The sequence below is a fragment of the Nannobrachium achirus genome (genome assembly GCF_963921795.1).
Source record: "Nannobrachium achirus genome assembly, chromosome: 2".
NCBI lineage: Eukaryota > Metazoa > Chordata > Actinopteri > Myctophiformes > Myctophidae > Nannobrachium > Nannobrachium achirus.
The window spans coordinates 54,088,220-54,102,552 of NC_137811.1; the positions used below are offsets into that span (position 1 = coordinate 54,088,220).

Sequence of the window (14,333 nt, forward strand, 5' to 3'; positions counted from 1 at the left end):
CACCAAATATGTACAGCCCTCCATTGTAGGCAAAGGCTGAATGACCCACACGTCCTTCTGGAAGAAGCTGTGCAGAAGGAGTGCTGAGCCAGCAGTTGGTCTCTGTGTCAAACACTCTGATGTTGTTGTTGTACCCCTGGTCCCCTGCTCCACCTCTGGTGTTAAAGAGACGGTGCCATAGTTTTGTACTTTTTCTGGTTTTCATGTGTCTAGGAGGTTGACAGTACTTCATTAGACCACCTGGTGTGGTTGTTATGAGCAATTATGTATTGCCTTTCTATTTGGGTTTTAGCTCTAGGCTGCCACCTTGTGGGGTCAAACGTGCCGGTCCAAAAACACAGATACTTATTACATCACAGAATCAACCCCTCCCCTAATTACCATTCACCCAACATACGTGGGTGTGGCTAACTTCAGCTGGGTCACCACCCACCATGACAACCACGCATACCAATGACTGGTGGGTGTGGCCACATAAAAACATAATTTTAACTCTTTCTGTACACCTTTTTGGAAAAAATCTTCCTCCTAGTATAATCATAATACCTGATAATCATGTTTTAGAAGGTGGAAAAAATCATGGCACCGCCTCTTTAACTAAAGACCAGACCATCGTGGTGGTGTCCAGCTTGTACATGTCATTAGTGCATGCAAGCAGCTGCGTTCTTCCTCCATAGACATACATGACTTTGCACAAGACACAGGCTGAGTGTAAGTACCTCGCCTCTGGAACGGTCCCAGAAACCTCTGAATTTAGCCATCTGTGGGTTTCGACATCAAATGCATGTTGTTGCAAATTTCATCCATACCTTCTCCACCCCATATGTAGCAGACATCTCCAATCAGCACGACAGTGTATGTGCATTATGACACACACACACACACACACACACACACACACACACACACACACACACACACACACACACACACACACACACACCACAAAATTACGGTCTACTGCAGGGATAAAAAGGATTGTAGAACAATGTCAGGTGTAAATTACAGCAAAAGTGGTAAAATGAGAGAGACACAGGGTTTCTTCTCTCTGAAGAATATTGACAATATGAGATGTGCTACAGACACTAATACAGGTCCATTTGCCTCCATTTCTACACTCCCAGAGCTAAATGATCATTCTAAGGATTTTTATATATTGGGGATCCCATGGATAAATAATTGTATTAAATGGGGGGTCCGTGTGGCCTTAATGGACTGGGGGTCCTTGAAATTCCTACGCTTGAGAATCACTGTAATGTCCAATTTGTCCACTATTTGACCAACATGCTCTGCTCTTCTGTGTGTGTGCGTGCGTGCGTGCGTACGTACGTACGCGCGCCAGTACGTGCGCGCGCGTGTGTGTGTGTGTGTGTGTGTGTGTGTGTGTGTGTGTGTGTGTGTGTGTGTGTGTGTGTGTGTGTGTGTGTGTGTGTGTGTGTGTGTGTGTGTGTGTGTGTGTGTGTGTGTGTGTGTGCTTCTCTTCAGGCCATGTTCAGCCTGTGCATGGTGGAGAGTGAAGCTGATGAGGTCACCCTGCAGGGAGTGACCAGTGTGGGACTGAAGCACGCTCTGGACTTTGCCTACACTGGACAGGTGAGCTGTAGGCCTACACACATACTGTCAGACTCAGGCTTGATTCATATCCTCGATGTGTTTTAAAGGTAGGGTAAGTAATTTCATTTAATTCAAATTAAAAAAACTGGTTACTATAGAGTGTTTGGTCCATGTTTGGACTTCAGCCTTATCCCCTGCGAGGAGAAAAAAGTTTCAGGTCTCTGTGGGCGACCCCTTTGCCAGAGATCGCTGTTCAGAATCTCAACAAAAGGTGTCTAAAAAGGAGGAGGACATGGTGAAATCAGCTGGGACAGCGTGGGGCGAGGTATCAAGGCCACTGTGGCCTCGGGACCAAAAAAACAACAGCATTTCTCTCAAACCTCATGATTAAGCAGATCACCCGCTTTAATTGATTGTGCAGTGACTTCTAGCCCGTGGCTGACCTTGTGTTCCAGGAACCCTGTGTCTAATGAGCATCCTTGTGGCTTGGCAGCCTGTGGCTCCCCATACACTGCACTGAGAGAGGCTGGATCCTTCATAATTTCTCCTAATTGTATTTCCACGTAGCTGGAAAACGATTGGAGAGAGTGTACAGGTAGGTCCGGCTGTAGAAGTAGGTCAGCAGCAGGCAAGCTCACAGTTCCTGTCTGCTCAGTGGAGATGATAGGAGTAGAGAGACCAGGGCAATATGCTTATCTCCGCACTGTAGATAATGACCTACTACAATCTGAAAGTCACATGCCACAGGCCAACAGGTTTAGCACCGCCACAGGATACACAACAAGCCATAGCTTTGTGTATGAAGCACTTCATATTCGTTTGAGCAGGGGTCATGTGTCCGACTGTACATTTTCATGTCTGTGGTAAATCTTTGAGTAAAAAAACATGAATCCAACACTAGTGGTGACAGGGCTGTCAAATAAGCCTATGAAGCTATCTACAGTATGAAAAAGTTTAATCTGCAACATAGTGCTATACAATATGTAGTGGGGGTGCCTCCTTCATCTCGCTCTCAGCGAAGGCGTCCTTGTCCTGAAAAACGTTGAAGATCCGTGACTTAAACTAAATGTTGGTATACCGGTATGTCAGAAATCCCATCAGTGATACCTAATGTCATGTTGTAGTAGAGCCTACCAACTTGTTGAAACACATTTCAACATGTTGCAGGAGAGACTATTAGAACAACACTTGTGTCATCGCTTGAAGAAATCGATTCCAGTAATAATTATATAATAGAAATAGAAAAACAAAACAAAACAAAAAACAGTTGTAAGATAACTGTATAAGTTGCCGAAAGTGGAATATAAATGAAGTAAATAAAAAAACAAAACAAGTACAATTCAAAAAAATATATATTAATCTAAACTTTATTACTTCTCGAAACAAAAAGTTATTACTTGTTGAAGACTCAAAATAAAACGTTTAGGACTTGGAACTTGGTACTTGACCTGGAACTTTCCTGTCTAGACTTGAGACATATCCGTAATGACCTCCTTTTCCCTCTTAAACAACGTAGGTACATGATGTCATTGCAGTCGCAAGTTGACCTGTACTTGACCTGTACAGTCTGCTGTTTTCCTCCCCTCTACACCAAATATTTTCGTCGAAAATAGCCGATCTACAAGCTTGTAGAAAATTGGTTACGTCTCGTCATGGCTGCCAGCTCCCACCTGAGGTTGTGTGGGAGTCCCGACTGCTCCAGACCGTACTGAATAACTGCTGGCTTGCATAACGTCTTCAAACTAGGATTAAAGTCTAAGACGTACAGGTCATCAGCAGATGTGAATGCGTCTCCCTGAAAGAAGATCACACGATCTCCCTCCATGCCACAGCACATCCAAAACCTCCGATATGGGCCTTTCGCTTTGGGATCAACCTTCTTCCAGTAGAAGGTCTCCGGATTGAATTTCCACAGATCATTGAACTGCTGGTTATGGTCATAGGCACCGAATATGTACAGCTCTCCGTTGTAGGCAAAGGCTGAATGACTCGCGTGACTTCTTAGAAGCGGCACAGAAGGCGTGCTCAGCCAGCAGTTGGTCTCGGTGTCAAACACTCTGATGTTGTTCTTGTGGATCCACTGCATCCCTCCCCCAAATACAAACATCTTCGTTCCAATGATGGTTGCAGAGTGGCATTCTGAAACTGGTGCCTGAATGCCTGTGGTGTTAATTAAAGACCAGACCATTGTGGGGGTGTGCAACTTGTACATGTCATTAATGCCTCGATTCTGGGTAATTCCTCCATGGATATACATGACCTTTCCCACCACACAGGCTGAGTGGCCGTACCTCCTCTCTGGAACAGTCCCAGAAACCTTGGGTTCGAACCATCTGTGGGTGTTAACATAGAACGCATAAAGCACATTTTTGCAGAAGTATGTAAATTGAACTCCCCCCCAGATGTAGATGATACCTCGTATCAGCACAGCTGTGTGGTAAACGCGCCAGGAGGGAACCTGAATAGCATGATTTCCTTTTGTCACCGGGGGCAACAGTATCCAGAGAAAAGACACTGTGTTGAAGATGTGCACCTTCATCTGATTTATGTTACCAGTGTGGGATGGTCCAAATGTGTACACCTTGTATCCTACTGCCACAGCAACACCTTCTGGTCCTCCTGTCTTATTGGTCACTGTGCATCGCAACATCTGCCTGTGCTTAAATAATGTGCTATGTGAGCACTCTGTAGAATCTTTTATAGAGTGACCACAGCCCTGGTGTGACGTCATGTCACACACAACAACACGAGACGTTGCCATGCATGCCTGACATTGAGCCTTCAGCCGGGGTGATGATGTGACATCACATGTGACATCACATGTGACAAAGTCTGCATTTCCTCAGGGTTGTCACACCAAATTCTGGGCCCTGCATGGGTACAAGGATTCACTGCGGCCCCCCATGAATGTTCTTCATATGGGGAGGGGGTTTAACCCATTTAGACTGGGAACGCATTATTATTACGCATTATTTTGTGGTTTAACTATTGAAAAATAGCAGATATACAAGCTCTGCGAGCTTGTAGATCTGCTATTTTTGAAAAATCGTGAAGTCTTTGAATATTTCAAATCCTCTAAGGTTTTTTGAAAAACCTATGTTTCTATGTCAGTGGTGCTCAAACTTTTTCATGTCAAGGACCCCCAAAATGAAATGTATTTGGCCACGGACCCCCATCTCAAAATATTTCGTTCCAGGGACGACCCCCCCCCCCCCCCCCAGAAGCAAAATTTGAGTTACAAATGTTCACTTAATTTAAAAAGATTTCACAACTTTTGCTACAAGCTACTTTTGCTACAAGCTCGCAGCGCGGCACTGTAGATCTGCTATTTTTCAATAGCTAAAGTATAAAATAATTCTAGGCCCCTCCACCTTGGGCCCTAGTAACTCAGTCCCACTTTTCCTCCTTTGTGACGCCCCTGTTTGTCAGTGTCCAGCACACTGCTAAGCTCTGTCCTCTCTGGTGTGTGTCAGATCCTGTTGGAGCCTGGGGTGGTGCAGGACGTGCTGTCTGCTGGGAGTCACCTTCAACTGCTGGAGCTGCTCAGCCTCTGTTCCCACTACCTCATACAGGTAGAAATACTCTGTTCCCATTACCTCATACAGGTAGAAACACTCTGTTCCCACTACTTCAACGTTTTCAGGCCGAGGACCCCTTAGTTGAGAGAGATGAAGCAGGGACCCCCACAATTATCAGTGTATTTTGGAATCACGTCAATTTGTCTTTTCAGATATTTAACCACTTGAGCCGTCAAAAACTTGACCTTTCACTCTGTACTTAGTCTGCTCTTTTTCCCCTCTACACCAAAGCTCTTTGCCGAAAAGACGCATCGCAAGGTGTTGTGAGCTTGTAGATCTGTTATTTTTGGCAAAAGTTCTAGGGTTCAAGTGGTTAATATAAAAAAGGAGAAAAAAGGTTTTTGGAGGACCCCCTGTAGTAACTCTGAGGACCCCTCAGAGTTACGCTGTTGAAGACCCCTGCACTAAGGTATAAATACTCTGTTTCCAATACCCCATACAGGTATTAAATACTCTGTTCCCATAACCTCATAGAGGTACACATATACATGCAGGACATACAGTACTGTACGAACAGTACAATCGCACATATTTGAGTGTTAGTCCGCCCTGCACTCACATTCTCCCACCACACGTTCGTACATCACGTGGAGAATGCATAAAAGGATTATTTACACATGCGGCTCAACAACGCTGCATGTATTTTCCTGCCTACCTTAAACACTGTTCCCTACTGTTGTAATTATCTGCAGAAGCTGCAGACAGAGCACATGAAGCCACGTAATCCTAGATATAAATTGGCTCAACAGTCATTGCTGGGTTAGACAAACCTTTAACCAAAGAGACATTTTTGGCCACCAAAAATAAATTGAATTGAATCTGCCTTGAGCCGCAAAACATAGGTCCTATTAGTCTATTTTTTTCTTTTTCAGCAAATGTAATGTGCTTATACTGAACTTGTCTTCAATATTGCTTTTTTGCATCCCTGCAGAAGGATTGTATAGACGTAGACAGTATAGTGTATACGTCTGAACCTTTATATTTCTTGCCAGTGTCTCTTGTTCTGCACCAGGCAGGATGATTGTATAGTGTGTATGTATACATCTTTATACTTTATCAACATATGTTAGAAAGTCTTTATGACCATGTTATTCTTTTGTACCTATTGCACTTCTTTGTCCAACGGCCGGTATCTGTTACCTTAACTGCTGTCCCCCACGGGATCAATAAAGGGTATTTATCTATCTATCAATGCAGACCAAGCATACAGTACCAGCAGCGTTGGTGGTGAAAGCAAACAAAAATGTCCATGCATTATTAATTTCTGTATTTTCCTTCAAGACTATTCTTTATTTTTATTTGGTGTATATGCTCCGCGTATTTTATGTTTATTTTTACAATAGGATAAGGTAGAAATAACTTCGGAAATATAACAGGCACATCCGCAGGACCAATGGTAATCTTTGGTAAATCAAAAAAGTTGAAGTCTGCACACTATTTCTTACAGGGCTCCCAGTCGCAGCTTTATTTAACGTTTCTACTAAAAGGTCTCCTTCAGAAGGAAGCATAGGACAACACAACACTCCTCAAATACTAACACCTCAGACTACCTCTTGGCATTGGTCAAACATGTGTTCAGCAGAGTGCATGTTAGTCTTGTTCAAATGGGCTTTCAACAAGACTAAATCTATGTGTCTCTAAATGTATACAGTACAACATCCCAATACAAAAACAGTAAATAAAAAAAAAATCAAACCTCGGTTCTAAGTGGAGCGGTGAACTTTTATTCTATGTGTTCTAGAGCTATGAACTCTGTATATACATTCGGTTCGAAGTGAAGCGGTATGTGTTCTAGAGCTTCAGAATTCTGAATTCTGAATGAATGAATGATTTTATCTGGAGGGCCGAATTGTGATGTGAAGCTTGACCAATCCTCAAAGTATTGGACATTTTTAATCATCCATTCATCAGACCGGGACGGACACTACACACATATTCTGGACGTACGGGACAGATAAAACCTGTTCATTCTGGACTGAAATGACCATATATGGACGTGGGGGACACACATGGGACACACATTTACGGACAGATAAAACCTGTTCATTCTGGACTGAAATTACCATATGGACGTGGGGGACACACATGGGACACACATTTACGGACAGATAAAACCTGTTCATTCCGGACTGAAATGACCATATATGGACGTGGGGGACACACATGGGACACACAAAGCCACTCCTTGGAAGCGGCTTTCACCGCTTCAAAAATACAGTAGAAAAACAACATTTAAGAGAGTGAATGATTAAAGCCATCATAGAAGGTCGATAATTCTTAACTGAAATACAACAATAAAAACAAGGACACATCACAGAGCAGTACAGGCCTACAACTTTTAAAACTAAGACCCAGGGTATAATTAGGTGAAGTGGAGACTACCAATCTGAAACTTAGGCAAAGAAGAAACCATCAATAGGCTAGACTGAGCACAGGTTGATAACACATTAAAGGAAAGTTCTGATATCAAGGGCTCCAAGAGATCACAAATGCTTCTCTCCCAAGAGGTAGTTGTGTGTTGATATCACCTCCTCTGGGGGGACATTCGACTTGTTCAAACCAATATACTTTAATGATGAAATGCAATGTTGAGCTTCAGCAAAATTAATGATCCCAACGTTTTGCCTACATAAGCCAACCCACAAGCACACTTCAAATAGATGATGGGTTGAAGTGCAACTAACACCCTTGCTTTTAACATGTCAGTAACAGGGTAATTAAAAGAGTTGAATGTATATATGAAGCTACATTGGGCACATCAGGGGTATAATTTGCCAAAGAAAGTGGGAGGAGATGGGCTGTCATAGGTGTGATAAAGTGGATTTTTCAAGTTGGGAGTTCTTCTGTAGAGCAGTAGTTTTCAACCTTTTCTGGCCGCGACACCCAAAATAATCATATTTTAACTGGGGACCCCCCCACCCTGGCGAGCACTAAGCGTTGAGGCATTACATTTTGTATAACACGGTTCTAGTGTGAAAATAGCCGATCTACATGCTCACAACGCCTCGCGTTGCGAGGCGCTGTGAGCATGTAGATCGTCTATTTTCACAATTTCTGCCTCTAATATTTGCCAAGGTTTAATTTGTTATTTTAGAGGTATTAAAAAGTCCTTAAATTGTCACTTTAGAAACGTGCAGATACCCTCTATACACTCAACATCTATGTTGGTTTGTTTACTGTTGAGTGAGAAAACAATGTTTCACATTAAGTTAATCATCTGGGGACCCCCCAAAATAATTTGGGGACCCACAGGTTGAGAACCACTGCTGTAGAGAATGTGAGGAGCAACTGTAAAACATTCACCAAGAGAAGGATAAGAGCTTATGAGACGTACCAGTGTTTCTTAATGATTTGTTCAAACTGACGTCCAAGAGGAGAGTACTGGATCACCCACAGTGCTCTTCTGCCTAGGAGCCAGACATTCATGTTGAGAGCTGTCATGAAACCCATTGGAGGCTGGCTGTATCCATTAATCAGGATAGCCAAGCTGACAGAGACAAATCTCTGGATCTTTTTAATGTACTCTGAAAGAGTCATCTGTACAGCAGATTCTACGTAAACGTTTGAATCCTTCTTAAGGGAAGTAGGATGATAACTCTCATGCATGAAGTAAAATAACTGGCGGTCTGTAGGTTTTCTACTAGCTCTGTGCTCACACAAGGGTCATCCACTTTTAAACTCAAAAGATCAAGAAAGTTCATTTGAAGATTCAATGTTCACAAAAGCTATTCAAAAGGGTATGAAAATGGGGCCATTTTTCAGTGGCTGTCTCAGTCCAGATAACAAACACATCATCGATATAGTGTGTACGTAATTGTATATTGTTGCTGTCGGGCAGACACCTCTTATCTCCATATTGTAACTTTTTCTGTGTTTTTTTTTTTTTTGTAAAGTCACACTAAAGTATCAAAAGTAGCAGATCCACAAGCTCGAAAAGTGATGCAAAGTGATGCGCTTTGAGCTTGTAGATCTGCTACTTTTACCATTTTAGAATTCTAATCCTTAAAAGTAACAGTTTTGGACAAATGATGTTTCCACCCGACAGAGACGATTAGCCATATTTTGGTCCATGCTAAACCCTAATCCCCTAAACTTCTTTGCCTTTTTTTACTATTTTGATAAAACATTTTAAAATACTTCAAATAGACGATCTACATCGACATGTTGTGAGCTTGTAGATCAGTTATTTGAACTATTTCAAAATGTTTTTTCAAAATAGTAAAAAAATAGCAAAGAAGTTTAGGGGTTTAGGGTTTAGCATGGACGAAAATAGGACCCGGGGCGCCTGATGGAGGGGAAAGGAACTGGTTGGAATAACGGGTTCCTTCCACGCGCTACGTCCAAACCAGGGAAATATCCACTGTCAGGTGAAAAGAAGCAACTTGGACTCCTCGTGCGTAGAAGGAAGCATGAGGTCAGTCCGTTGCCTCCCCAGGCGCGGCAGAGGGAGTGCAGAGCCCAGGATTACAAAGGCAATTAGCACTGGGTGAAAAAATGGGTTACAAAATTGTGGGATAAATAATTAGAGAACAAAAAAAAGAAAATAGGACCCAATATGTGGTAAAATGGATTACATACAGGATCAAGAATACGATTGCTTTCTAGATGGCCAATATATGCCAAGAATAACAACAAGGATGAATGAAATATGATATATAAGTAAAATAAATATATGGAAATTACTATAATGGTAATATACAGTAGAGTTACATCATAATGATAGACTATGCTCACATATGCCACCTGGTGGCATCAAAGTGCTAGGTGTTTTCATTCAATGTAAATAGCTGTCAAACTGGAACATTATTCATCTTCATTGTTCCACAAACCTGTCTGTTTGTCTGTACACTACACTGTACACAGACAGGTTCAGCTACACACACTTAGCCTACTTCAAATATCAACCAGCCAGACTGAATTTATCATTTCTGTTGGGTGGAAACCATGACCAAAATAAAAAAAAATAATTGCAGATCCTCAAGCCTGAAACGCGGTTCAAAGTGACACGTTTTCGAGCTTGAAGATCTGCTGATTTTTATACTTTTTGTGTGACGCTGTCGGCTGTAGTATGTAGGGCATTTTTATTTTCAAATTTACGTTAAAACACAAAGTTAATATATCGTCGTTGTCGGGTGGAAACCTCGTATCTCCAAGTTTCAAATGTGTACGTTCTTTTGCAAAGTAAAGCCCTGCTTCATCATCCAAGGCCGTCGCACAAAAGTAGTGAAAACAGCAGATCTACAAGCAGTGCTTGTAGATCGGCTGTTTTCACTAGTTTAAATCATTTTTAAAATGATAAACGCAAAACGAACGGTTTTGGATATACAAGGTTTTCACCCAACAACGACGATATGAATGCTGTCTGCCTAACAGCAGTGATATTCTGTATTCAATTTGTTAGAGCAGATATTCAGTTTGGCTGTTGTGTGTTTTTGGTAGTGTGTGTAGTTGAAGAATAGCCTCGTAGATTTCTGGAGGAAGCTGGTTAACGAGGCTAGTTGAAGAAAGCCCTGGTGAGAATAAATCTCAGGTGCTGCAAATAACTATTATTTTCGTAATGATTGTTTTATTGATTATGTTGTCACTTAAATGAAAAATATGCAAGCTTGTGTGTACACAAAAACATTCCCCCCTCCCCCTCCCCTCTATGATAGGCATCAAACAGGTAGTTGTCTTTGATGCTTTCATTGATTAGAGAGGACTTGACACTTTTCAATTACCGATCAATTACCTTAGTGCACAACCCATTTGAAGTTCAAAGGGAGCAATTGAGAGCTCTGCCTGAGCTCCCCCTGACAAAAACGTCCCTCCACTGTTTCTGTTGACATTTAATGTCAACTTAAAGAGTGGAACAGAACAGAAATACAGCCAGGGGACGAGTCTGTCTGCAAGGAAACACCCCAGCACAATAATATAGTTACTGTTGAAGGGAAATGACTGCTAAAAATGTATATACATATATATTTTTTAATAGTCTTAAAGTTACCTATAATTCCTTTAATATAATAATAATATTTAAATGTACTATTTTATTATCAACAAATCATTAGCTTAATCAGCTTAAGCGTTATTTTATACTTTAGATGTTTATATTGGTTTTTGTTTTTAGTTTCGTTTTTAGTTTTTCCACCTAGAATCTCTGTCGTTTGGGTTAGGTTGACCTGCACTAAAGGGGATCTTTATTAATCGATTATTTTATTAAATGATCGATTATGAATTAAAAACTCGATGAAATGGTTCAGTTTGATGAACTGATTCAGCCCTATAGTTTGAAGCAGCTGTTTGTAAGAGGTGGTGTGTGTGTGTCAACCACCAGTAGATGGCAGTGTTGTTCCACTGCTCTCTCCACACACTATGTAAAATGTGAAAGTAAAATTCACCACAGATAAATGGTTATAAAAGTTCAAAGCTACTGACAGTCACCGTGTTGAACTATAAAACAAAACAAATCCTGCAGCAGTGCCTTTTTTCCCCCTTTTCTTTTTTCAGTGTTGCAGTGGTTCTCAACCTGTGGGTCGGGACCCCACGGCGGTCCCCAAATTATTTTGGGGGGTCCCCAGATGATTAACTTAATGTGCAACATTGTTTTCTAACCAGCATAAAGTTTAAGTGGTTGAAGGGTATCTGCACATATAAAGTGATAATTTAAGGACTTTTTAATACATCTAAAATGACAAATTAAACTTTGGCCAAATTATCAAATATTAGAGGCAGACATTTTGAAAATAGCCGATCTACATGCTCACAACGCCTCGCAACGCGAGGCGTTGTGAGCATGTAGATCTGCTATTTTCACAATAGAACCATGTTATACAAAATGTAATACCTCAACTCTTAGTGCTCGTCAGGGTGGGGGGTCCCCAGTTAAAATATGATTATTTTGGGGGTCCCGACCCGAAAAGGTTGAGAACCACTGGTTTACTGAGTGTAAATCTGCAATAGAACCAGGATCCCAGTGAAAGCTGCCATGCCAACGTCCTCTTGACTCTACCGGTAGCTACTGTAGGAAGTGCAGCATATCTTGCTGATCCATGGAGCAGAGCCTCTCTCTGGCAGCTTAAAACCCTCTTATGCTGTTCTTCCCTTCTGACATTTTCACACCAGTATAAAGGAGATCCCTGGTTTGTTTATTATGAGTGACAGGCCCTATATAATGTATGGGCGTAGGCCTATCATGTTGGTGGGGGCGTAGCAGACCTGTCCCACCTGTCATAAATATTCCAAAATACAAATACTACTAATACTAAGTACACATACTCAAAAAGCATATTTTAACTATTTTTTTAAATTATTATTATTATTATGGGTGGGGCTAACCACTTCACCTGATGGCACACTCAGGTGAGTTTCAGTGGACCCTAGAGAGCACTGCCATCTGTTGGCTAAAATAATTATTTCACTGCCTTCAGTGGACATACTGATCCTGGACACCCTGCCACAAGTCATTAGCAGAAAAACTACAGCTTATTTTTCATGACTTTGAAACCAATCTTTACATATTTATATGTTAATAATTTTAATTTGGCTGAGTGGTTTATAACATACACACATTTGGTGCTCTGACAAAAATGTAATAGATAATACATAGGGTACTTCCTGTTTACGCGCCCTTAAACTCATAGCGAGTTATGGTGAGCCTATGGCCCCCCAAATATTTTCAGATTCTAATGGACGTTCACGTTGCTTGTCGATAATGTAAACAAAAAAAGCTTTTCCCCTTTTATTAGGAAGTAAAAGAAAAATAAGCCATAATGAATGTGTATGGCAGAGGGGCTGGGTGCAAGCTCGACGTGGAAGCTTTGGATGTATCATCGCGAGTGGATTCTACAAGACCCGTGGGCTTCCTTTGAATGCTCCTGTGCGCGGTTCCGAGTAACACAGAATATATAGCGATTTTTCTAAGGTGCCTTTCACTGGTCTATGAGTACGGTATGTAGTAAAACGTGCTTTGTCTCTCCCCCGCCACTAGGAGCTGAGCAGTGTGAACTACCTGGAGCTGTACCGCGTGGCCGACCTGTTCCACCTGCCCGCCCTGGAGGAGGCCGTGGTGCGCTTCCTGGTCGACCACCTGGCCGAGCTGACACAGAGCCGCCAGCAGGAGGCACTGCAGCTGCCCTACCGCCTCCTCAGGGAGGCGCTGAAGAGCGACCGCCTCACCTCGCTCAGCGAGGAGGAGATATGGAAGGTAAACTGGACTATTAGGTCTGACTGTCGCTATTAACTCTTTTACCGCTTCGAACGTTAACGCTCGTCCCAATTCTGACGGCGGCACGTTGCCAATACGAACGGCCGTTCTTTTACCTTGTTTGAAGACTGTAAGCTCATGAGAGGTCTATGAGAGTTGTATTTAACTATCATCATCAATATTTAATATCAATGGTCTTTTGTCAGGTGTGTGCTCTGAACAAAACTCACATTACCAAATGTAACCAGACATGCAAGGTAAAAAAAATACAACAAAATAGCCTTTCTTTGACCCCTTCAAAATGAGCCAGGGAACAAGGAATTCTGACAAATTATACTATATAATTTAGGAATTAAGCTGCAGGCCGCATAAAATTTGTGATCGGGCCACATTTGGCCCCCTGCCCTTCTTGATCGTACTTCAACGTCCCACAAAATCATCAAAAGTAGCAGGTCTGAAGCTCAAAAGCTTTGAGCTTGTCGATGAAAAAAAAAAATAATAATAAAAAAATATATATATATTGTAAAAAAGCATTGGAAGCTGCAAATGCCATAGCATCCACTGGACTTCAAGCAACTCTGACTTCAGAAGGTTGACATTTCTCTAATTGTTTTGAGTGGTCTCGTGTAATATTTTGACATATGGAATTTTGATTTTCATGAGCCATAAAAAACTAATAAAAACAAAAAAAAGTTTTGAATATTTCAATGTATGCGCAATGTATATAGATTCTAGAATATACTAAAGTTTCATTTTTTTACAGAATTACGAACAGCAGCTATTAGATTTGCTAAATACAGTTCCATGTTCAATATTTTTTTTAAATTGAGATTGAATACTCTTAAATACACAAATACACCTCATCCTGCTGTCATACCTGTGCCACACACACACACACACACACACACACACACACACACACACACACACACACACACACACACACACACACACACACACACACACACTGTTGTACCTTCATATGCCACTCTTCTTTCTTAACTTCACACTCTCAT

At 41.6% G+C, this 14,333-nt stretch overlaps 1 protein-coding gene across 2 annotated transcripts in view; it reads left to right on the forward strand.

The window, feature by feature from the left end:
* klhl32 (kelch-like family member 32) overlaps positions 1–14,333 on the forward strand; it is a 62,280-nt gene that overhangs the window by 24,035 nt on the left and 23,912 nt on the right. For both annotated transcript variants that reach the window (XM_080754202.1, XM_080754203.1), the window contains 3 exons: positions 1,486–1,593; positions 5,028–5,126; positions 13,102–13,317. In XM_080754202.1, the coding sequence (XP_080610328.1) occupies positions 1,486–1,593; positions 5,028–5,126; positions 13,102–13,317 (423 nt within the window). The remainder of the gene's footprint in view (positions 1–1,485; positions 1,594–5,027; positions 5,127–13,101; positions 13,318–14,333) is intronic.